The following is a 26,520-nucleotide window of genomic DNA, read 5'->3' as shown; positions in this document are numbered from 1 at the left end:
AAGCTTCTATTTTGGGTATTGATGGTGTACAACAGTTGAACTAAGCTCATGAGGCATTTATAAATTATATTCTTCAAGAATCAATGATCATTAATTTATAAGTCCAAAAATGAACATAGCAATTGCTGATTGCCCCTTTAAAAGACAGACACACACACACACCTGGTGAACAGGACTGTAAACCTCCAAACCACCTCCATAGAAAACACAATTCCACCAGGCCTCTTCTGCTCTCGGCTGGGCTGTTCCTTAGCTGGCACTGACCCCCTTCAGTCTAGAACTAGCTACAGCTTTAAAACCAGAAGCCACATAGGCATACTTCATAATTCCATGTCTCTGCAATGCAGACCCCTCTTTGACCTCATGGCTATGCATCAGACATACCGCTATCTCATACTTGACCTTCCGAACCAAGGCTTGATTACTACCATTTATATTATATGCAGTAGAAAAATGAAAAAGTTAACGGTTCTCTTTCATTTGAGAGCTTGAAAGTATTCATGATTTGTCTGAAACTAATTGAATGTTTGATAAAAAAAAATTCTCCAGCAATGATTCCAACCTCTGACATAACCTGTGCTTCTCTTAGGGTGAGATGGTGAGGGAAGGACAGGTAGAACTGTACTGTGTTTACTAAACTGTGGTTGTTACCATAACAAGCAGCACTTGTGCCACCTTTTTCTCGTCAAGGCATTGTGATTTCCCGTGGAAAGTCATGTTCATTAGACATTTAGCTGCCCGACCACAATTCCAGGCCTCCTTCTCTTTTAGAGTTGTAAAGAAGGCAAGTGCTTGGAAATGAACACTGCTGTAAAACTTTCAACCTTCTCAAAATCAACAACTGCAAGCTAATTGGCAAATATCGATATTCCCTTCACATAACACATCAAGAGCTTGACAGGGAAATCCCTAGAACAGAAGAAAATACATCTCATATTCAAGAACCTTTGCTGTCCACTGCTAACATACCAAGCCAGTGTAGAGCAAAGTCCATTACCGTGTCACATGCAAAGTCAGTGATTTTCCTGCTCACCACGGTCAACTCTACAGCTATTTTAAAAAGGGCATTGTTTTTGGACTGTAAAAAGTCTGAGGCATGGGACAGAATTTGAGAGAGAAAAATACAGACCAAGAGAGAAAGAGACCGAGCAAAAGGAGAACTCTCAAAAGTACAGTACCGGAACAATGGGTCTACCCTTTCTTTTGTTTGTCTTTGTAACAGTAGCCTGAGGAGCTCTTATCTGCAGTTAAACCAGGAACTAACCCTCAGGGCCGCCTGCGAGCAGACAATTGAAATTGCTTAAACTATTCATTATTTTCTGTTTTTCAAAAAAGGAAAATATCTAACCCAGTTCTGGCACCTGATTGTCTTTCTGTTTTGTTTGTTGGTGGGTGGGTTACTTTAGGTGTCTAGGCAGGAGCTTCTCTTGCTGTCCAGAAGGTCTCTGTAAACAGAGGAGTTGAGGAAACGGGGGTAGGAGTCTCTGTGCATCAGGGTGTAGATCTGCAGCTGGGCTTCCTCGTACATCACGTTGTTAGGCTCTGCCAGGCTCAGGTTGATGCCTTCCCTCACCCGTGAATCTAGGCTCACCTAGGGGCAGAGGGGGAGAGAACAATGACAATGCAATCACTCAAAGAGCTACACGGTCATGTTATCAATGGAGATAAGCTCACCTCCCACCTCCTCCTCACCCACTTTGAGATGGGGGTTTCAATATGTCTTGGAATCAGACCTGGGTCAAATACATGCATGTCAAATATAGTCAAAATATTTGGGTGTACTTGCTTTCATTTTCCACAACGGAACCAATGGAAGTCCCGAAAGTGCAACTCTTAAGTAACCCTAAAGCTAAATCAAGCAACAATGTGATACTGAGTAATACTAGGTACCAGTCAAACTCCTGCTTCCAACCTGATGCCTCCTACCTCTTTTGGTGATAGAATGGAGACGTAGTCCTCATAGATGATCCTGGCTTTCTCATCGATTGCTGTCGGGTCCGTCTCCTTCTTCAGCTCCTCACAGGCCAGCCAGAACAACAGGTTCTCTTCGCTGTACTCAGAGCGCAGAAATTCTCGGAAAATCTCCCTGCCTTCTGAAGAGCGCATCACCAGCTCGAAGCTACGGGCCCAGGCCACCACCTCGTCTAGAGTGGGTTGCCTAAACACACGATACCAGGAACCCAGTGTCAGCAGTCTGGACTCTCACGATACACAGCAAAACAAACAGATTAGTGTGCTTGTCAGCAACAATGTCAGAACTGTTATTCCCCATACTTCTTTTATTACCTAACTTCTTCCCAATTACAATGAATTCAACATGTCAATCTCTCCTCCACTTTGAGCCAGGAGAGATTGACATGCATGTCATTGATGTTGTCTCTCTGTGTACATTTAAGGACCAGCCGTGCTGCCCTCTTCTGGGCCAATTGTATGTCCCTCAATGGGGCACTTCATTTTACAACTGGGCAGTAGTCCATGTGTGACAGAACTTGTTTTATTGATAGCAATATCAAGAAAGCAGAGCAGCGCTTTATTATGGACAGTCCTCTCCCCAGCTTAGCTACCATTGCATCAATAAGTTGACCATGACAGTTTATACTCCAGGGTTACATATTGTACTGTAAGATGACACGTCTGCAAGTAGTCTCCACCTGAAGATTGATAGCCAGGTGGAGTGATTTGGAGAAATTCATTGTTATAGCATGAACATTTTTAAACGGATAGCACTTGGCAAATATAGATCGGTCTAAGCAGACATGAAGAGACTGCAATACATACTTTGGTTAGCCACTGCAACCAACCAACTAACCATTCCATTTGGCTGACTTGTCCATGTACTAACAGAACACCTTAGTATGCTCCTAATTACTAGTGATGGGGTAAAACATTTATTTGATAGTTACATCTCGCAATATTATTTTTGGACGATATTTGACTCCAAGTATCCATATGTATTTTTATCCTATAGCTTGTTCTCCATCTTCATTTGAAATAGTGAGCCAACAAGTTTTCAGCACTTTTATTTCCCTGACTGGTCAAAACTCACAGTATTGAATTGCAATACATATCGTATCGGCACCTGAGTATGGTGATCATTTCATATGGTGAGGTCCCTGGCAGTTCCTAGCCCTACTAATTACCAGTTTGAACGGGAGCATCTTTGTCAGGACTTGTTTGACCTGAGAGTCATGGCTACAGGGACCCATTGAAATGTTGTCATTAAAGGTTGGTAATTATGTGCAGGTCTTTCTGTTATTTTCATGTCTTAATCAACAAAACATTATTTCTATTATTACAGTAGGACCAGGTGATCGGACCAGAAATCCATCTAGCTAGAAGAACAACATGAGGAATGAGTGTTCCAAGGTAGAGCCTAAGGTTGAATCCCGTGCCATGGCCACAGCCGTGTGAGAACAGTATTTGGCTCACAGTTGTCTGACAGGCTACATCGTGTAAATCCGGTTGAATGCTGAAATCCAACAATAATACATATCACACAAATAATAGGCACACAAAACACTGCAGAGCTGAATCCTATACTCTATATAACGGACCTGCTCCTTTGGGGTGGATGGAAATTATGCCCTCATGTGTCCTCAGTTAACAGCTGTTTCAGTCAAATAACTGAAATCGTGGGAGAGGTGAAGAGAAACTAAAACTCATGCTCTAATTGGCTAATACAGCAAACGAGTGAGCAACACACAGGAATAGATATTGACACAGCAGTAATGTAAGGAGAGAAAATTAAATGGGCCAAAGCAGTAAATTAGACAAAATAATTAGACTACAACATTACTGGCATGGATTCTGGCAAATTTTCTGGCATCCTTTCTTGAGGTAACCTGTCCTAACGTATAATTTCTATGTACAATGCCTGCAAGAACGGACGTGACCAATGGCCATTAGCTTATGTGACAACACGAAAACTCTAAAACTGTTTTCCTTCCCTGTCTGGCACTAACACTAACTTGTATTTTCCTGACTGTTTTGACTGTCGCATGGTTGTCTCACCCAGCTACCTTCAGTTGAATGACTAAATTGCTCTGGATAAGAGTGTCTGCTAAATGACCAAAAATGTGAAACGATATCAAAACAATTTGGTATTTTCTCAGAGACATCCTAAGGAAAAAGGCATAGCTGGCAACGTACTGCTCTTCCGTGGCTTCAATACTATCCATTTTAGTGCATGTCCGTTCGGAACCCTCCATGCGGTCCTCATTCCTGGAACAGGAGAAGCAGAAATAGATTACTATTGCTTTCAAACATTTTCCATATTCAAACATACTTATTCATATGGCAGTCTAAATGTTGTATCTTTGTTGAAACTACTGCCTGAGAACAGGTATGTAATTCTTCTAAAAACCAGTGAAAGCTTGACATAAAAACAACCTGTGTGGGGAGTGAGGCTCCCTGCTATTTACAGTTCACAAAACCTTTACAAAATCCCTATACAGGAAATGTACATGTTAAACACGTGTTGGATACACAATAACAAACTATTGTAACACAAATTGAATTGCAACACATTAACAATGCAATTAACAATGCTTTCCTTTCACAAAAACCTGAAAAGCTAGTATGGAGGTGCATTGTTTTGTTCCTAAATACATTACAAATGTATTGGAAAGAGGTAATCAAGTCATTTCACATGACATGCAAACGGAATGTACGCATAGCAAATTTCAGGTAGGGATGTATTGGAGAAACAGCTTGTTTATATGCCACTGTGTAAATACGGCTATGCAGATTTGACTGACTTGAGCTTGGATGTAGCCTAGTATAGGCCTATTGCTTCAGCATGTGTCATACGATCATTACTTTAACACTAAACACGCCAAATATGTGATACACAAATAGCGAATAGACAGACATCCATTTCCCCCCCAAAAAATACCTTCAGTATCCCAAGTTAATTTAACTACAAGTATTTAACAAATTAATAACAAGTAAAGAAGTGAAACCCAAATGGGATGTGTAGCCTAAAATTCTACACATTTCCCAGTGTTTAGCCTTATTTAGCCTTCACAGTATTGAGATCTGGGCGATAAGGCGAAAATATATCAACGTTAGGGATGTAAAAAATAAAAATCACTATTCGAATAGTATCATGAATTTTTGTTGGCTATGTTATTTTTTTTACTTTAAACCTGAACACTGCTGCACAAGGGAGTCTGGCGCTCTAATGCTGCCACTGTGGAGGGGATGAGATGGGAGCAAACAGGCAGAGGGAGAGATGCCAAGGCAACTTGGCTACAGCCAAGACTAGCTAACTTGTAGCAGCTACAATGTTATTTATCATCCCAAATAACAGTGCTTGTCTTGACTGGAGAAGCTATAGCTATCTAGGCTAATTGAGGCCACATGCTGCGCTTTTCTCCCCAACCCCATTCCAAGAAAACAACTGCCTACCAGTTGGTTGCTCGTTGTAGCCTACGCTCTCATTTCGCTAACTTTTAATTCCCTAATTTCATTCCATCTTGCATTGCATTAGTGAACTCTCACTCCACTTGCTACACATAGAGCATATTTGTCGCTTTGATTGGCTAACATAAACAACAAGCTACACACGAAGGTTACCGGTCTTTTTAATGGGGCATACAGTGCACGTCATAAAAACTACATTGAAAGGTTTGTTGTTTTATTAAATAAAATAATCTAAAATGGCATGGTATATCCTTGTACAGTGCATTCAGAAAGCATTCAGACCCCTTGACTTTTACCACATTTTGTTACATTACAGCCTTATTCTAAAATGGAGTAAATCGTTCCCCCCCCCCCTCAATCTACACACAATACCTCTTAATTAATGACAACGCAAAAACAGGTTTTTAGAAATTTGAGCAAATTTATAAAAAATATATACAAAACTCATCACATTTACATAAGTATTCAGACCCTTTACATAGTACTTTGTTGAAGCACCTTTGGCAGCAATTACAGCCTCAAGTCTTCTCGGGTATGACACTACAAGCTTGGCAAACCTGTATTTGGAGAGTTTCTCCCATTTCTTCTCTGCAGATCCTCTCAAGCCCTGTCAGGATGGATGGGGAGTGTTGCTGCACAGCTATTTTCAAGTCTCTCCAGAGATGTTCGATCGGGTTCAAGTCCGGGCTCTGGCTGGGCCACTCAAAGACTTGTCCTGAAGCCACTCCTGCGTTGTCTTGGCTGTGTGCTTAGGGTTGTTGTCCTGTTGGAAGGTGAACCTTTGCCCCAGCCTGAGGTCCTGAGCGCTCTGAAGCAGGTTTTCATCAAGGACCTCTGTACTTTGCTCGGTCTGAGAGTCTTTAAGTGCCTTTTGGCAAACTCCAAGCGGGCTGTCATGTGCCTTTTACTGAGGAGTGGCTTCCGTCAGGCCACTCTACCATAAAGGCCTGATTGGTGGAGTGCTGCAGAGATGGTTGTCCTTCTGGAAGATTCTCCCAACTCCACAGAGGAACTCCGGAACCATATCAGAGTGACCATCAGGTTCCTGGGCAAGGCCCTTCTCCCCCAATTGCTCAGTTTGGCCAGGCAGCCAGCTCTAGGAAGAGTCTTGGTGGTTCCAAACTTCTTCCATTTAAGAATGATGGAGGCTACTGTATTCTTGGGGCCCTTCATTACTGCAGAAATGTTTTGGTACCCTTCCCTAGATCTGTGCCTCGACACAATCCTGTCTCTGAGCTCTACGGATAATTCCTTCGACCTCATGGCTTGGTTTTTGCTCTGACATGCACTGTCAATTGTGGGACCTTATATAGACAGGTGTGTTCACCTTTCCAAATCATGTCCAATCAATTGAATTTACCACAGGTGGACTCCAATCAAGTTGTATAAACATCTCAAGGATGATCAATGGAAACAGGATGCACCTGAGCTCTATTTTGAGTCTCATAGCAAAGCGTCTGAATACATATGTAAATATGATATTTCAGTTTTATTTTTTTTATACATTTTCAAATGTCTAAAAACCTGTTTTCACTTCGTCATGATGGGTGTGTAGATTGGTGAGGAAAAACATTTATTTAATCAATTTTAGAACAAGGCTGTAATGTAACAAAATGTGGAAAAAGTCAAGAAGCCTGAATACTTTCCGAATGCACTGTATGTAACAATTTCACAAGGATTTTTTTTTTTCATTTAGAAAAAGCTTTTCAGTGTTAAAATAGGCCTATATTATTTGTTTTTTGCATGCAAAAATGAATACTTGTGCACATGCCTAATCAGTATTTTTTCCAGCGATTTCCAAGGGTCTCCATTTGGAAAGCTTGCTTTCCAGAAGTTATTGTCTTGTTGTGTTAAAGTTAGCTAGCAGTTCTCAGCTGTTAGCAGTTTCTTACTGGCAATAACAACGGATGACTGCCATAACTGAATTATTTAATGTAACAAATCAAACATTAAAATACCCTTAGAGAAGCTACAGTAAAAATCCACACCGGTGCGTGGATCAATACATGTTTCATACCAACTGAGCGTTCAGCTCTCATCCCCAAACAAAGCTGTACTGTATCTTTATTTCAAATGGGGGGAAATGATGTCATCAAATGGACTGACTGACTTGCTGGGGAGGCCACGGCCTAAACCAATAAAAAAATGGCTCCTCTTATTAGCCTGGCTCTTCCAATCACAGGAAGCTGGGCCTGCAGAATACAATCTTGGATCCCCATCTAATATATGGGAATTCCAACAGACACTGGCTTAAGGGAGGTGCCAAATCGCATAGCAGCAGGGAAGTACAGCGGTTGACACAGACACAGCCATAGTCAGATTGGATTGACTTCTCCATCTCTAACAGCAGATTCCTAGTGCCATGCTGCTAACTGCTCCTATAATCCTCATGTGCTTCCGCTTCAGGCATAGCCTCTTGACACAGCAGCGTCTCTCCAAGAGCTTCAGATGACGAGTTCTTCTTCTTGTGCTTCCGCCTCAGGGACAGCCTCTTGTAACAGCAGCTTTCCTCTAAAGAGATGACGAGTTCTTCTTCTTGTGCTTCCGCCTCAGGGACAGCCTCTTGTAACAGCAGCTTTCCTCTAAAGAGATGATTAGTTCCTCTTCTTGTGCTCCTGCCTCAGGGACAGCCTCTTGTAACAGCAGCTTTCCTCTAAAGAGATGATTAGTTCCTCTTCTTTATCTCAAAATTATTATAAAATAAACAAGCCATGGTCCACTCAAACCTAATAAACCTAGACTATATAATATTTGTTTACAAACTACAGCCCGTGCACTTTGTGGACCTACACTACCGTTCAAAAGTTTGTGGTCAATTAGAAATGTCCTTGTTTTTGAAAGAAAAGCACATTTTTGGTCCATTCAAATAACATCAAATTTATCAGAAATACAGTGTAGACATGGTTAATGTTGTAAATGACTATTGTAGCTGGAAACAGCTGATTTTTAATGGAATACCTACATAGGCGTACAGAGGCCCATTATCAGCAACCATCGCTCCTGTGTTCCAATGGCACATTGTGTTAGCTAATCCAAGTTTATCATTAAAAAAGGCTAATTGATCATTAGAAAACCCTTTTGCAATTATGTTAGCACAGCTGAAAACTGTTGTCCTGTTTTATGAAGCAATAAAACTGACCTTCTTTAGACTAGTTGAGTATCTGGAGCATCAGCATTTGTGGGTTCCATTACAGGCTTAAAATGGCCAGAAACCAATAACTTTCTTCTGAAACTCGTCAATCTATTCTTATTCTGAGAAATGAAGGCTATTCCATGCGAGACATTGCCAAGAAACTGAAGATCTCGTACAACGCTGTGTACGACTCCCTTCACAGAACAGCGCAAACTGTCTCTAACCAGAATATAATAGAGAAGTACATTAGCGTGTGTAGTTTGAGAAACAGACACCTCACAAGTCCTCAACTGGCAGCTTCATTAAATAGTACCCGCAAAACACCAGTCTCAACGTCAAAGGTGAAGAGGCGACTCCGGGATGCTGGCCTTCTAGGCAGAGTTGCAAAGAAAAAGCTATGGCTGCGGTCCAAACACTTAAAAAGACACACCCTCGTCCACTTACCCTCGCCTTATGCCCTTGGGGGAATCCCCATCGCCATCTTGGAGGGTGGTCCAAATGATTAGCCAAACAAGGGACGTTTGCAACGTAAGCCCCTCAGCACTCGTTTTTAGTCGGCTTGCGAGTGTACAATTATGTTCACGCCGGGACCTGAAACTCCCCATAATTCAATTCGCGAAGAATGTACATCCGCTAAGAAAAGTCCACGAAAACATAAACAACATCAATGTAGAAGTCAACCTACAAGTGTAAGTAAAAACAGGGGGGGGGAATCATTCCTTCCTCCCTCGCCCCTTGCCCTGCAAGTGTATACTCCTCAGACGTCATGATACATCATCAGAAGTGTCCACTTCATTTGAGGGCTGAGGGGATAGGGTGTCTCAAGAGTTTGGACCAAAGCCCATATCACAGATTGCCCATATCACAGATCGCCCCCAAAAAAGAAAAGATTAAGATGGGCAAAAGAACATAGCATCCCGGAGTCGCCTCTTCACTGTTGACGTTGAGACTGGCGTTTTACGGGTAACTATTTAATGAAGCTGCCAATGACATTTATAAGTGACCCCAAACTTTTGAACGGTAGTGTTTGTTATTCTGAAAGCATCTACCGGTGACAGGAAATTACCACAGGAACCCCCCCACCAATCAATTGAATTGAGCCCTTCGTGCAGCTAGTTTCCAGGTTGAGCACTAAGCATTCAGAAAACCCCTCCTAATCTTCATCTGTACCCATATATGGCTTGTCTCTTCCTACATTTGTTATCTCCCATTTAACTGCAAGTCGCACAGTGGTCAATATTAGCATCTTTATCAAAGTATCCTTTGTGCTGATATAATTGAGCTCACCAGCCAAAGGCTCTACACATGCTGAGCTGACTCTAAATATACATGTTCTTCACAGCTGTTTTGCATGTGATGTGAAGATAGGAATAGGCTGGCTGTTCCTAGACTAGATGAGGCCTTCATATTATTGGGGAGATTTGTGGGGGCTGCATGTTAGAAACAGGGCTTACAATCCTGCTTTCTTCAATGTTTTCATTATTTTAAGTCATAGTTCTGTAGACCTATATTGTGGGTTCACGGTCTAAGACTGACTTGGCTGCGGTGGAGTCCTCAAGCTTGCTTTGTTCAGCCTCCGTCTTCCGCTTACAGTAGGTTCAAAAGATTCAAACTAGTCACTACAAGTTTACTTCATAAGTTGGGCCCACTTCATATTAGGGCTGGGCGATATGGCCAAAATATCCTATCAAGGTATTACGAAGAAAATTGGACGGCATGATGGTATTTTATGTTTTTGAATATTACAAGTTGTAAATTTGCTTTATGAGTAGTGAGTGATCCTAGAGTGGCAACACATTCTAAGTGATTTCCATGAGTCTTTCTAAATTCTGATTGTTTTATACTGTTCAATTCAACCCCCCCCAAAAAAAATCAGCATTTTCATACATTTCTTTATTTCCTGCACTAATTTCAGATAATCTTGAGGTGGCACGATATGGGCAAACAATCTAGGCCTTATTTTTAACACTTGCGATTTAGATCAAAATACTTGGGTGAACTGTTGGAATAATTCTATAGTTAGAATATAATAGTGGGCACTTTGAATAGTGTTGTTTGACATGACAACGAATGAAAATGCCAGGGAGGAGTTACTGTGACATGGTAGGAACCAAAGTGTTCATAAGTGTTTCCTTGGTGACCCTATAATCTTTGGCTAAATGTAATGTTTTCTCATGTTACTTCATGTAATTAACATATTCATGCTTTTTGTATTCCTCTTTGATTTAGAAGATACTGTTGCACAGAAATGCTGATTTAGGTCTATACCATCACTGGTATTATCAGGCTGTTTAGCTAATTACGTTTGCTCTGACTCAGTACATTAGCTACCATTAGTGGCTAACACAATTTAGGCCCAACTTGCTAAGAAAAGACAAACTAGCTGTTTGCAGATGTAAGAAACACAGACTAATAGTGTAATTAATTAATTAAGAAGCGAAGTGAAAACAGCATCGTTGTCATCAACATTATTGCATGTGCTGCAGACTGAATGCAAGTGTCTCGAGGAACAACAAATGCACTCCTTGAGTGACAGGGGGCAGGGCTAGGTCTGTGTGTAAAGCATCATGGAGACAGAGAGAGATGACTCAAGTAGAGAACTATAAAAATGGACGTTACACACAGCGTATCACATTTAACAAACCAAACATTCAAATACCTCTGTAGAAGGTAAAGTAAAAACCCAAACTGGTCCATGCATCAATACTGGTATATCGTAAAATACGGTATACCGCCCAGCCCTACATCATATTACGTGGTGCTAAAATAATTTACTTACATCATGGTAGTTTGAGAGACAGATACCATGTAGTTATAGAATATAACATTATTACCCAATAGAAGTACTGTATTTACAGGATAACACATCCTTATAGTAGCCTATCTCCACATTGAGTTTTTATTGAGCACCGCTCCTATTGAAGCGTCTCAGAGTAGGTGTTCAAACCTAGGATCCTTTTGGATCATAATTATATGGACAGGAGGGACTTGTCCTGATGTGTAGAATGACAGTTTCAAAAAGATTGTGTTTCTCAAGTTGTTCTGCCTTTGCCTTTCTCAGGTCAGTAATGCACACTAGGGACAATGTGCAATGCAACTGACTGGCAGAACTCTCAGAAGTTGTGTTCCAAACACCAGTTGCCTACAGTTTCTTTATTTTTTACTATATTGTAGAATAATAGTGACGCCATGAAAACTATGAAATAACACATAACGGAACATGTGTTAAACAAATCAAAATATATATTTGAGAATATTCAAAGTAGCCACCCTTGCCTTAATGACAGCTTTGCACACTCTTGGCATTCTCTCAACCAGCTTCATGAGGTAGTCACCTGGAATGCATTTCAATTAACAGGTGTGCCTTGTTAAAATTTAATTTGTGGAATTTCTTTCCCTTCTTTACGCGTTTCAGCCAATCAGTTGTGTTGTGATAAGGTAGGGTTGGTATACAGAAGATAGCCCTATTTGGTAAAAGACCAAGTCCATAATATGACAAGAACAGCTCAAATAAGCAAAGAAAAATGACAGTCCATCATTACTTTAAGACATGAAGGTCAGTCAATCTGGAACATTTCCAGAACTTTGAAAGTTTCTTCAAGCGCAGTCGCAAAAACCATCAAGCGCTATGATGAAACTGGCTCTCACGAGGACCACCACAGGAAAGGAAGACCCAGAGTTACCTCTGCTGCAGAGGATAAGTTCATTAGAGTTACCAGAAATTGCAGCCCAAATAAATGCTTCACAGAGTTCAAGTAACAGACATCAACTGTTCAGAGGAGACTGTGTGAATCAGGCCTTCATGGTCGAATTGCTGCAAAGAAACCACTACTAAAGGACACCAATAAGAAGAAGAGGCTTGCTTGGGCCAAGAAACATGAGCAATGGACATTAGACCGATGGAAATCTGTCCTTTGGTCTGATGAGTCCAAATGTGAGATGTTTGGTTCCAATCACCGTGTTTTTGTGATACGCAGAGTAGCTGAACGGATGTTCTTCGCATCTGTGATTCCCACTGTGAAATATGGAGTAGGTGGTGTGATGGTGCTTTGCTGGTGACACTGACTGGGATTTATTTAGAAATCAAGGCACACTTAACCAGCATGACTACCACAGTATTCTGCAGCGATACACCATTCCATCTGGTTTGCGCTTAGTGGAACTATAATTTGTTTTTCAACAGGACAATGACCCAACACACCTCCAGGCTGTGTAAGGGCTTTTTGACCAAGAAGGAGAGTGATGGAGTGCTGCATCAGATGACCTGGCCTCCACAATCAACTGACCTGAACCCAATTAAGATGGTTTGGGATGAGTTGGACCGCAGAATGAAGGAAAAGCAGCCAACAAGTGCTCAGCATATGTGGGAACTCCTTCAAGGTGGTTGGAAAAGCATTCCAGGTGAAGCTGGTTGAGAGAATGCCAAAAGTGTGCAAAGCTGTCATCAAGGCAAAGGGTGGCACTTCGAAGAACCTAAAATATATGTTTTGATTTATTTAACACTTTTTTGGTTACTATATGATTCCATATGTGTTATTTCATACACTTCACTATTATTGTACAATATAGAAAATAGTAAAAATAAAGAAAAACCCTTGAATGAGTAGGTGTGTCCAAACTTTTGACTGGTACTGTATATAGAATCGTAAGAGTCGCAACATATAGAATCGTAAGAATCACAACACATATATAATCGTAAGAATAACAATAGATACAGTACCGTAAAAGTCGCAATAAATACAGTATCGTATCAGCACCTAAGTAGAGCGATAATATCGTATCGTGAGGGCCCTGGCAATTCCTGGCCCTGGTAAGCAAACAGTAGTATATGGGAGTGTCTTTTCTTGAACTCTTTCCCCATGCAGCAGATAATTGGTCTGATAAACATTGTCTATGCACCCATAGTACTGAAAACACTGAGGGGAAAAAGTCTACAGTATTTCAGCATTCATTACCTTGATCTATACAAAATGTGATTGGCCTAAATACTGGGTGGATAAAGGCAATAATGTATGAATATTGGTCATTTTGACTTAAAGGGGGGACAATTCCCTCTAGTTTACACTACTCTTCCCCCACTTATATCAAAACATTTTTAGAGTGAGGTTGAAAGGAATGTGGTCATGAAAGTAATGTTTCTTATTCAGTCTATAGCAAGGACTTCAGGTTATTTGTAGAACCATGGCCTATTGAAAATGGAGGAGACATGGGGACAGAAACCAGAAAGGGAGGTTTGACGTACCAGAGGCATTTACAACAACCACACCAGCACATGCAGCAGTTGTTGGGTCGTGGGTGGCCAGGCGCCTGGGGAGGTCCTTCAATGTGTGGCTGCTGCCGTTTTCTCATGTCAACTCCGCTTAAACTTCGGGGCTGTGGAGGACACCCAAACACGTTGGTTAGGGACAATCCTATCTTCCTCATAGATGGATGAATATCACAACATTGGTTAGGGATAGTGATGCACTGATATCACATTTTTGGCCCATACCGATATCCGATATTTTCCTTGCCAAAAAAAAAAAACTATACCGAGAACCGATATTGAAAATTTTTGCGGCCTTTTAAGAATTCCAGTACAGTTAAATAGATACACACACACACACACACACACACACACACACACACACGGACGTAATGGTCTAAGGCACTGCATCTCAGTGCAAGAGGCGTCACTACAGTCCCTGGTTCGAATCCAGGCTTTCCAGGCTGTTCACCTAAATTACTAGGCAAGTAAGTATAAGAATGTAAGTATATCATTGTCACTACCTTCACATGCAAAGACATGACCATGAGCAAAGAATAATGTTCTGTACTTCCACAATGACAAGGAGGTACTGTCTACAGTTTACTAAGCCTATGTGAGTAAAGGGTGTATAGCCTGCTAGGCCTATATGTGAGTAAAGGTTATATAGCCTGCTAGGCCTATATGTGAGTAAAGGTTATATAGCCTGCTAGGCCTATATGTGAGTAAAGGGTGTATAGCCTGCTAGGCCTATATGTGAGTAAAGGTTATATAGCCTGCTAGGCCTATATGTGAGTAAAGGTTATATAGCCTGCTAGGCCTATATGTGAGTAAAGGTTATATAGCCTACTAGGCCTATATGTGAGTAAAGGGTATATAGCCTACTAGGCCTGTATGTGACTAGAAGGTCTATAGCCTACTAGGCCTATATGTGAGTAATGAGGAAGAAAACAAGCTAGCCTAAAAGGTTGCAGCGCAATAGCTGTGTGCAATTGACTACAGCTCAGCGTTCAACACCATAGTGCCCACAAAGCGCATCACTAAGCTAAGGACCCTGGGACTAAACACCTCCCTCTGCAACTTGATCCTGGACTTCCTGATGGGCCGCCCCCCAGGTGGTAAGGGTAGGCAACAACACATCTGCCACGCTGGTCCTTAACACTTGGGCTTAGTCCCCTCCTGTACTCCCTGTTCACCCACGACTGCATGGCCAAGCACAACTCCAACACCATCATTCAATTTGCTGACGACACAACAGTGGTAGGCCTGATCACCAACAACGATGAGACCTGGCAGTGTGGTGCCAGGACAACAACCTCGCTCTCAATGTGAGCAAGAAAAAGGAGCTGATCGTGGACTACAGGAAAAGGAGGGCCGAACAGGCCCCCATTAACATCGACGGGGCTGTAGTGGAGCAGGTCAAGAGTTTCAGGTTCCTTGGTGTCCTCATCACCAACAAACAAAGTTGGTCCAAACAAACCAAGACAGCTGTGAAGAGGGCACACCTTTTCCCCCTCAGGATACTGACAAGATTTGGCATGAGTCCCCATATCCTCAAAAAGTTCTACAGCTGCACCATCGAGAGCATCCTGACCGGTTGCATCACCGCCTGGTATTGCAACTGCTCGGCATCTGACCGTAAGGCACTACAGAGGGTAGTGCGTATGGCCCTGTACATCACTGGGGGCAAGCTTCCTGACATCCAGGACATATATACTAGGCGGTGTCAAAGGAAGCCCAAAAAGTTAACGACTCCAGTCCCCAAAGTCATAGACTGTTCTCTCTGCTACCTCATGGCAAGTGGTACCGGAGCGCCAAGTCTAGAACCAAAAGGCTTCTTAATAACAGCTTCTACCACCAAGCCATAAGACTGCTGAAAAATTAATCCACCCAGACTATTTACATTGACACCCCCCCATTTGTTTTTACATTGCTGCGACTCGCTGTTTATCATCTATGCATAGTCACTTTACAAATTACCTCCACTAACCTGTACCCCCGCACATTGACTCGGTACCGGTACCCCCTGTATATAGCCTTGTTATTGTTATGTACATTTATTGTGTTACTTTTTGATTGATTCAATTATTAATTTCTTTACATTAGTTTATTTAGTAAATATTTTTGTATACTATATTTCTTGAACTGCATTGTTGGTTAAGGGCTTTTAAGTAAGCATTTCACGGGAAGGTACCTGTTGTATTCGGCGCATGTGACAAATACAATTTGATTTGAATATCTCCATTGTGAGAGCCAACAAAAGTAGGATACAAAGTCAAATGTTTTACTTCCTATCAAACACATTCGGGTCAATCAACCAATAAAATGAGGAGCCTATTGGGAACAGACCTAGTAAACAAGACGAGCAAACGTAAAAAGATGTGAGCCAACAATGGAAACATTCTGGTACAATCACCACAATATTAACATCCTGGTGCTGAATGGTACGATAGTGCTTGTTTCAAATCAATCTCAAAGAACAGATTATAATTATAATAACAGGTTAATAATTACCATTGTGCATAATCTGGGTGTGGAGCATGAGCCCCAAGTAGTAATGTAGATTATATATTTAGGCTAACCTTAAAATAAATTTCCTCTCTGCCCTCATTTAATCTCTCCTGTGATTCTACTTCACTACTTTTAAACTTTTCTTTTGAATCCAAAAAATATTAAATAAAGGATTATCTTACCTGCAAAGTCATCATTCAACTTTTGCTCCGTATTTACGGACACTATCAATGATCAGTGAGGAGGTTTCCGGTCTCTCTGAGTAGCCTAAACTTTAACATCCATGATGATACATGGACCAATAGGCCAAATATGCAAATCCTGAGTTGACCACTTGAGCAGCCATCGGTTATTCACCTTCCACCGGTGGAAAACATGCACATTGATGCAAAATACAGTGACAAACACCTTTGTTCTAGCTGGGGACACGTCCACGCCACTGAAAGGAAATGCAAATAAAAGAACTCTCCATGTGGAAACACAAATATAGGCTTAGCCAAAGGACCTCCTTTTCATTCTGCAACTCCATCACATTTTGGCCAGGATTAATTTCTTACCGTATTTCTACTGTCGAACTACAGTGAGGAGAATTTCTATTTCATTAGCCATTTGGGAAATGTACTGTCTTTGATCTTGCTATAGGACGATAAACTGAAAATTACCGAGACTAACATTGCCTTCCTCTTACAGAAGCGTTTTGCGTACGTCGCAAAATTTTGGGTGATTTTCCTACACAACATTCTTATAGATTTTCGAAAAACATTATTTGGTCAAAAGTAATAATTTATGCATTATGTTGATTCCTGCTATGAGAGTATCTGCCTGTGCCCGTTTCGCTGTTGGCTGCTGTGTGAGAGAGCTACTCTCACTCCCTCTCCCCTTGTGCACACAGTGGAGGGAGAGATGCAGTCCTACAAAGTTTTTGTAGGACATTAGCCTACATTTACTGATTGATTAATCAATTAGCCTACATGTCTATACAGTAACAATAATCATATTCAGAGTTAGCAGTCTAGATAAGTGGGGCTCGTGCTCCACACCCAGATTATGCACAATGGTAATTATTAACCTGTTAGAATGATTATAATTATAATCTGTTCTTAGTAGGGTAATGTAGGCTTAATAGGGTACTGTAGGCTTAATAGGGTTAGTAGAGTACTGTAGGCTTAATTAATAGGGCCGATCTAAAGCAGCCACCAAGGGTCCCGGCCCTCCTGCCACTCTCTAGTTTCTACCCATACTGCAAACACTAATCCAGAGCAATTTATAGGAGTCTGTCGGATGCATACAGCTGAATAGAATTTTGAGAATTCAAATAGGAGCATACTGAATTTCCTTAAATGATGGACAGATATATGTAGGATAAAACTTAGCAGTCACATTCACTACTATAAGGTCATGGAACTCTGCCCTATGTAACCTACCATGAGAATTAGTCAGTTGTTTCCACAGACAGACACGGCAGGAGAATCATGGCGCTGAGGTAAGTGGTTGGTTGAACTTGGGTGGGTTCAGAAGTAAAGCACTAGGGTGTGTCTACAGAGTAGTATCGTTGTTCTCACCATCACTGATGGAGGGCCAGGAGGTGAGGAGGGATGAGGAGGACAGCAGTCCCCGCCCTGGGTCTCAGCAGAGCTCAGGGACTCAGTGGGTGGACCATTTGCAGTGTTGAGTTGCAAGGGGAGCAAAAATATACCATCTGAAAAAAAAGAACAGAGAAATACAGTGCATAGTAATATTGTACAGACAGATAGTAAGTTTATATTAACCTTTGACCATTAGGCCAGGAGTGTCAAACTCAATTCCTGGAGGACCATGTGTCTGCAGGTGATTGATTAATTAAGGTCATTGATTGGTTAAGAACTCCCTTCACCTAGTAGTCTAGGTCTTAATTGGTCAAAAATAAATTAAATAAAAAAGTGGAAACATGGCCCACCAGGACTTTTCACTCTTGATGAACTCCACCACAAATCCTGGTCGGTCTCTTATTCGACACCTCCAAAAATGAAACTGTGCATAATGGATGCAATAGTCTAACAGTTTTCAAAAGTGACTGTTATGGACATGTGAGTTGTGTTTCACAGTTTTAGGCTAGCTATAGCCTGGGCCTATACTGCAGAACTACTGCAAACACATGACTGCAGAGGTCTAGATGGTCATATCCATGACAACTACAGAGATCCTTTCTCATCTGGTTCCTAACATGGCCTGGGGAGAGTCACTGACAGACCTCAGCAAGGCAGGGTACTATACAGAGGATCAGGAGGTTCACAATAAACACTTTATTCCATGTACTTACAAGTCAAAGTTAACTCTGTCAGGAAAAAGTGTCTACTGGCCTAGGAATTCCAATCTGTCCCACTGCTATTTCAGCACCATCTCCTCCAATCTGTCCCACTGCTATTTCAGTACCATCTCCTTCAATCTGGCCCACTGCTATTTCAGCACCCTCTCCTCCAATCTGTCCCACTGCTATTTCAGTACCCTCTCCTCCAATCTGGCCCACTGCTATTTCAGCACCCTCTCCTCCAATCTGTCCCACTGCTAATTCAGCACCATCTCCTCCAATCTGTCCCACTGCTAATTCAGCACCATCTCCTCCAATCTGTCCCACTGCTATTTCAGTACCATCTCCTTCAATCTGGCCCACTGCTATTTCAGCACCCTCTCCTCCAATCTGTCCCACTGCTATTTCAGTACCCTCTCCTCCAATCTGGCCCACTGCTATTTCAGCACCCTCTCCTCCAATCTGTCCCACTGCTAATTCAGCACCATCTCCTCCAATCTGTCCCACTGCTAATTCAGCACCATCTCCTCCAATCTGTCCCACTGCTATTTCAGCACCCTCTCCTCCAATCTGTCCCACTGCTAATTCAGCACCCTCTCCTCCAATCTGTCCCACTGCTAATTCAGCACCCTCTCCTCCAATCTGTCCCACTGCTAATTCAGCACCATCTCCTCCAATCTGTCTCACTGCTATTTCAGCACCCTCTCCTCCAATCTGTCTCACTGCTATTTCAGCACCCTCTCCTCCAATCTGTCTAACTGCTATTTCAGCACCCTCTCCTCCAATCTGGCCCACTGCTATTTCAGCACCCTCTCCTCCAATCTGTACCACTGCTAATTCAGCACCACCTCCTCCAATCTGTCCCACTGCTAATTCAGCACCATCTCCTCCAATCTGTCCCACTGCTAATTCAGCACCCTCTCCTCCAATCTGTCCCACTGCTAATTCAGCACCATCTCCTCCAATCTGTCCCACTGCTAGTTCAGCACCATCTCCTCCAATCTGTCCCACTGCCATTTCAGCACCCTCTCCTCCAATCTGGCCCACTGCTATTTCAGCACCCTCTCCTCCAATCTGGCCCACTGCTATTCCAGCACCCTCTCCTCCAATCTGTCCCACTGCTATTTCAGCACCCTCTCCTCCAATCTGGCCCACTGCCATTTCAGCACCCTCTCCTCCAATCTGTCCCACTGCTATTTCAGCACCCTCTCCTCCAATCTGTCCCACTGCTATTTCAGTACCCTCTCCTCCAATCTGTCCCACTGCTAATTCAGCACCATCTCCTCCAATCTGGCCCACTGCTATTCCAGCACCCTCTCCTCCAATCTGTCCCACTGCTAATTCAGCACCATCTCCTCCAATCTGGCCCACTGCTATTTCAGCACCCTCTCCTCCAATCTGTCCCACTGCTATTTCAGCACCCTCTCCTCCAATCTGGCCCACTGCTATTTCAGCACCCTCTCCTCCAATCTGTCCCACTGCTATTTCAGTACCCTCTCCTCCAATCTGGCCCACTGCTATTTCAGTACCCTCTCCTCCAATCTGTCCCACTGCTATTTCAGCACCCTCTCCTCTATACTTCAGGTCCTATCCAATAAATAAAAAATAGACATACAGTACCAGTCAAAAGTTTGGACAGACCTACTCATTCAAGGGTTCTCTTTATTTTTTACTATTTTCTACATTGTAGAATAATAATGAAGACATCAAAACTATTAAATAACAGTTACCAAAAAATTGTTAAACAAATCGAAGTATATTTTATATTTGAGATTCTTCACAGTAGCCATCGTTTGCCTTGACACCTAGGCATACTCTTGGCATTCTCTCAACCAGCTTCATGAGGTAGTCACCTGGAATGCTTTTCCAACATTCTTGAAGGAGTTCCCTCATATGCTGAGCATTTGTTGGCTGCTTTTCCTTCACTCTGCGGTCCAACTGATCCAAAACCATCTCAATTGGGTTTAGGTCGGGTGATTGTGGAGGCCAGGTCATCTGATGCAGCACTCCATCACTCTCCTTCTTGGTAAAACAGCCTTTACACAGCCTGGAGGTGTGTTTTGGGTCATTGTCCAGTTGAAAAACAAATGATTAGTGGGACTAAGTGCAAACCAGATGGGATGGTGTATCGCTGCAGAATGCTGTGGTAGCCATGCTGGTTAAGTGTGCCTTGAATTCTAAATAAATCACAGACAGTGTCACCAGCAAAGCACCCCCACACCTCTTCCTTCATGCTTCACGGTGGGAACCACACATACGGAGATCATCCGTTCACCTATTCTGCATCTCACAAAGACACATCGGTTTGGAACCAAAAATCTCTAATTTAGACTCAGATCAAAGGACACATTTCCACCAGTCTAATGTCCATTGCTCGTGTTTCTTGGCCCAAGCAAGCCTCTTCTTATTATTGGTGTCCTTTAGTAGTGGTTTCTTTGCAGCAATTCGACCATGAAGGCCTGATTCACGCAGTCTCCTCTGAACAGTTGATGTTGAGGTGTGTCTGTTAATTGAACTCTGTGATGCATTTATTTGGGCTGCAATTTCTGAGGCTGGTAACTCTAATGGACTTATCCTCTGCAGCAGAGGTAACTCTGGGTCTTCCTTTCCTGTGGCAGTCCTCATGAGAGCCAGTTTCATCATAGCGCTTGATGGTTTTTGCGACTGCACTTGAAATTTTCCGGATTGACTGACCTTCATGTCTTAAAGCAATGGACTGTCATTTCGCTTTGCTTATTTGAGCTGTTCTTGCCATAATATGGAATTGGTCTTTTACCAACTAGGGCTATCTTCTGTATACCAACCCTACCTTGTCACAACACAACTGATTGGCGCAAACGCATAAAGAAGGAAAGAAATTCCACAAAGCACACCTGTTAATTGAAATGCATTCCAGGCGACTACCTCATGAAGCTGGTTGAGAGAATGCCAAGAGTGTGCAAAGCTGTCATCAAGGCAAAGGGTGGCTACTTTGAAGAATCTCAAATAGAAAATATATTTTAATTTGTTTAACACTTTTTTGGTTACTACATGATTCCATAAGTGTTATTTCATAGTTTTAATGTCTTCACTATTATTCTACAATGTAGAAAATAGTAAAAATAAAGAAAAACCCTGGAATGAGTAGGTGTGTCCAAACGTTTGACTGGTACTGTATGTGAAGAGTGGGACTACCCAAACGGTAGCCTAAGAAAATGTTCCACTAACAATAACATGCTGTTGCACATCCCCAGGACTCTCCTCAGTCCCAACAGAGGACTCACATCCCCAGGACTCTCCTCAGTCCCAACAGAGGACTCACATCCCCAGGACATCTCCTCAGTCCCAACAAAGGACTCACATCCCCAGGACCTCTCCTCAGTCCCAACAAAGGACTCACATCCCCAGGACCTCTCCTCATTCCCAATAGAGGACCGCTCTGAATAAGAGCATCTGCTAAATGTAAAAGTAGATCCCCAAATGGGCACATTTATACATTTGCGGTCTAGGTAGCCTATGCCTACTTCTATGCATAAATCAGGTGCGTGTCCTTGCTCAACACTGACAGGAGCGCTTCAAACAAAAGACAATGAGTAAATGGAATGAAATAAACTAAAACTTGTTCCTCACAAGTGTAGCATAGGTTGTGAGCTCTGCAAACAACATGTCCACTCCGACAATGACAACCGCAAAATACTGGTATAATAATATAATGAATGCATTAACAGAAATGACACTAACCAAACACACATTGTAGATTAGAAATGATGGGGATTAACAGTAAATGTACTACTGGTGATGAGGAATTGATAGACTAACAATCAAAGAGCATACAATTCACACAATGAAGTTGAATTGGTGCGCATGAATTGGTGGGAGAGATTGCATTAGACACACCTTGTGCATCCCCTTCCACTTGACCTGACATTTCAAAGACACATTATTTTCACACATACTGTAGGCCTAAGGAATACTCTCACAAATGGTGTCATGTCCAAAGCAGTAGCTATTTATGGAAAACAAACCCAATTTTGAAACAAATGCAATTTCACTTATTTTATCAACTTTATCAAATTGCTTTGCGTGCCAAGGCAAATACTGTCTTACTTGGCAGATGCCAGTCTTCGAGTGATGGACTGTAACATCCAGGCACAAGTAAGGCTGGGGTCTCATGTGCCATGAAAAAAAAGTGTCTACACAATTTTTTATTTATTTTTTAAATCTGTTGACCAACAGCCTATCAACCAAACAATCGACTAGATGGGGTCAGCCCTACTTCATTAACATCTCAACTTCATAACAAACACTGGTGGATAGCTGGGAGTGGAAAAACAAGCTCTGTGAGCCCTTTCAGGCAAGCCATGAAATATGACTGACTGAAAAAACGTATTTGAGACTTGGCCTCCTACTCCGTAATGTCCAAAATGCATGCAGTTTTTCTACTTTAACTGGTCAAATAAAGTCTGTACTCCAACATTTAGACATTAAGGATAATTATGAATGTTTTTAAAATACTTTTTATTTTGCATGATCAGGTTGACTTTCCCAGGAAATTGACATGGTATAGTCCATCATCACTACAGTACCTGTCAATTAAATAGCTAGACTGGAATGAATGCATGGCAATTTTACATCATGGCTGTTTGTGTGATAGCCTATGGCCTTTTCTCAATTTGTGCATAAGTCCGTCCTCTCCTTGGCTCCGCCGTCCTTCGATCCTCCGTGGCGCAGAAACGGAGTCGCTATATTGTAGGAGTGTCAATACCATTGAGATATATATAGGACTCTAGATGGATATAATCAATTTTAGCATGGACATTTTAAAGTAGTTAACTGTGTTGGGATTCTTATGGTTTGATCAGTCAATGATCATAGCATTGCCTTCTTTAAATTGGTTTGCCTAGATAGTAAATGGCTTTGAGCTATATTACCGACATCTAGTGGCCACAGTAAATGAATGATACAGAAGATTTGTCAGGTTTCCAGCACTGCAGGTGGAGGTAAATCACCAATATTAGCTTTATGCTTTTTTCAAACGCACAAAACTACTTTAAAAAAATGGAGGTAGCCTCAATGTCGCCGCCCATGAGCTCACAGTTGCCATAATGGCACCGATACAAAGATTAGGCTAGTGCTCTATCTAATTCAATTGTCAATTCGTTAAAGAGATAGTTCACCTAAATTATACTAGGCAAGTCAGTTAAAATCAAATTACTATTTACAATGACGGCCTACACCGGACAAACCCGGACGACGCTGGGCCAATTGTGCGCCGCCCTATGGGACTCGCAATCACGGCCGTTGTGATACAGCCTGGAATCGAACAAGGGTGTCTATAGTGACTCCTCTACCACTGAGATGCAGCTTCACAATCAACGTAAGATACACATATTATATCATCCCAAATGTGTTCGATGGTTTTCCAAAAATGATCTCAACAAACCATTTTTGTATGGACCTCTCTTTGGCAGTAGAATGGCCTTACTGAAAAGCTCAGTGAATTCAACATGGCACCGTCATAGGATGCCACCTTTGCAACAAGTCAGTCAAATTTCTACCCTGCTAGAGTTGCCCCGGTCAACTGTAAGTGCTGTTATTGTGAAATGTCTAACACACCTCCGCATTTATTTTTACCACTTGTATTTTGGCATTCCACCTCTGTAAACGTAATTTTCCTGATGATGTGCTAGTGGAGGAGTCATTTCTAATGACTTGTTCTAATGTTTCCAAGTTCCCTCTCTTCACAACCTCTCCTGGATTACCTTTGACCTTTTTCAAAATGAGCCGAGGAGAGGAAGGTGGAAAGGACGCGAGTAATCGAGGATAAATTGAGATTCTCCCCTTATATTCCATATGGAAAACGGCAGGCAGGAGCGGTAGCCTAGTTCAGCAATACCAAGTAAACTGACTCGCTGCCAATTGAAATGTATGACATAGTTAGCTAGTGAGCAGTGGTAAAATCGTACATTTTAGAGCTAGTTAACTAAATACACTTAAAAGCATATAACATGCTTGCCATAATTTGCTAAAACATTCGCATCATAGCTGTCCTTGCCTGCAGCTTCTGGGGTGTTTTGCGTGGTTCTCTGTGATTCGAAGCATCTGCAGCTGTGATTCTGCACTAACTAGCTAGCTAAAACATTGCATGTAACGTTAGCTGCAAAGACAATCTGATTCTGCTTGGCAAGACACCGCATGATAATGCAAAACTGATAGAATACTACGATAGTGCCTTATTGTCGCATCAACAAAAATAGGAATAACCCCCAATTTCTGTATAGCTAGCTAACATTAGACCGTTATCTCATTTTCTGTGCTGCGAAGAAGAGGCGGCAGCTAGCTATGAGACTAGCATGGCTAGTGCTAGCTCGTGGGACATTTAACAGAAGAATGAAGAATATCCATAATCTTACCCTTTTAATTCTGGTTGTCAGTATTCTGTAGTGGTTCATTTATACGTGTTTTATGTTGATGCTTGTTAAATCGCACAGTAAAGATGCATCCTGCCTTATAATCTCCATCGGCGGTGTTTTTCTTCCATCCGCCCAACTTCAGCACCGACTCCGAGCCAGTGGACATACTGCGCAAGCGTGCTGCTGTCACTGTCAGCTCACGCTGACCAGGCTGCAGGGTGGGGAAAACTGAGTTGCTACATTGATTTTTCAAAGATGGAGGTAGTAATATTGAATCATTTATTGTACGTTTCCTAGTGTCTTTGCCACATAGATAGCCACTGTCCCCGGTTACAAAATTGCGACTTTGTAAATGAGGACGAATGACACGTCATGTGTCATATCACATGTTTCTTGTAACATAAGTGGTTACTTAAATGCTTTATCAAGTACTGGGAAAAGTGGGCTTGGTGTGTGTATGTAGGAACATGTTTTGATGCCATGCAAGATCATTATCACTCTGTTGGGCACAGCCTTCAGCACCTTTACACAATATGTTGTTTTAGGTCATTTTAAATATATTTAACATACAGTATTCCATTATAAATATCCCATAATTGAAGTATTCTTAATTGCCATAATAAATATGAAGAGTGGCTATTGCTGCCTACTTCTAAAGCTGCAGAGGCTTTAATTCTTTCACACATTTTCTGTAATTTGTTGGTTGTTCTATTTTTTAGGGTTCTCCTTGGTAAACCTTGATGTAGCCTGAAAGATAGAAGGTCATTCTGATCTTACAAATCACTAAGCATTGGCTAGTTGTAGTTCAGGGATCTGAAACAAAAACATGTGTTGGCATATGGGATATATGCAATACTTTCTCTGAGCCAAGTTGGCCAATTGTTAAGCTGTAACAAAATATGAAGTATTCCCACCTTTAACAGAATTGCTTTGTATTTTATCTCTATTTGCAGGGGGTGTTTGTAATAATTTGGATATAAAATGGGAATGAGAGTTTGTCTACACTGGAGATAAATAAGAGCCATGTGTGTTTTCAAGCCCCTCCATCACACTTTACTGGTAGTCTAATATCTGGGTATGAGGTATCATTGCCAGTGGACATTGCAGTTTCACCTTGTGAGAGATGGGAAGTGCAACAAATGTTTGCTCTAATCCTCCACTGGGAGGCATCAAAACCATGTTGCCTTCTCATTCCGGGAAATGCAACTGGTGAATCATGCCTGTTGTTGAATGGAGGGCAATTGAAATGATCTTCTAAAATGCATGGTGTTACTGTATAATGTGACTCACTTAAAGAACAGCCTATTTATTTTGTGCAACTCAGAGAGGCAATTATAGAAGCATTATTATATTCTAGAATTGATTTATAAAGCCTAATGTAGACTAAACAATAGAGTAGTTAAGTAACAGTGAATGCTGTTTCATTATGCCCAGTGGCATAAGAACATCAAAGACTTAGCCATCCTCTCCCAAACTGAGGCAACCTTCCACAGAGAGTCTTAGACCAGACGATAGGCATGGTACAGCA

General features: G+C 41.9%; 1 protein-coding gene across 2 annotated transcripts; it reads right to left on the bottom strand.

The window, feature by feature from the left end:
* Positions 1-1,376: 1,376 nt before the first annotated feature.
* On the bottom strand, positions 1,377-25,168 carry LOC139571439 (regulator of G-protein signaling 17-like). 2 transcript variants are annotated; one of them, XM_071394314.1, is made up of 6 exons: positions 24,993-25,168; positions 17,876-18,012; positions 13,800-13,930; positions 4,150-4,221; positions 1,927-2,158; positions 1,377-1,591 (listed from the first exon to the last, which is right to left on the bottom strand). In XM_071394314.1, the coding sequence occupies exons 2-6, from the start codon at positions 17,876-17,878 to the stop codon at positions 1,403-1,405; spliced, it is 627 nt and encodes a 208-aa protein (XP_071250415.1). In that variant the 5' UTR covers positions 17,879-18,012; positions 24,993-25,168; the 3' UTR covers positions 1,377-1,402. The 2 variants fall into 2 exon arrangements, with proteins under 2 accessions (XP_071250415.1, XP_071250417.1); XM_071394316.1 differs by lacking the exons at positions 17,876-18,012; positions 24,993-25,168 and adding an exon at positions 17,738-17,869.
* Positions 25,169-26,520: the final 1,352 nt, after the last annotated feature.

The sequence above is a fragment of the Salvelinus alpinus genome, chromosome 3 (assembly GCF_045679555.1).
Source record: "Salvelinus alpinus chromosome 3, SLU_Salpinus.1, whole genome shotgun sequence".
Taxonomy (NCBI): Eukaryota; Metazoa; Chordata; class Actinopteri; order Salmoniformes; family Salmonidae; genus Salvelinus; species Salvelinus alpinus.
The sequence above is the reverse complement of the archived record's forward strand: the minus strand, read 5'-3'. Positions and strand labels throughout refer to the sequence as shown.

Excerpts from the sequence above, each read along its gene's own strand:
- LOC139571439 (XM_071394314.1), bottom strand. Across the intron at positions 4,222-13,799 it reads GGTTGTTGTAAATGCCTCTG|GAATGAGGACCGCATGGAGG; the intron begins GTACGTCAAACC and ends CTCCTGTTCCAG. Across the intron at positions 1,592-1,926 it reads CCATTCTATCACCAAAAGAG|GTGAGCCTAGATTCACGGGT; the intron begins GTAGGAGGCATC and ends CTCTGCCCCTAG.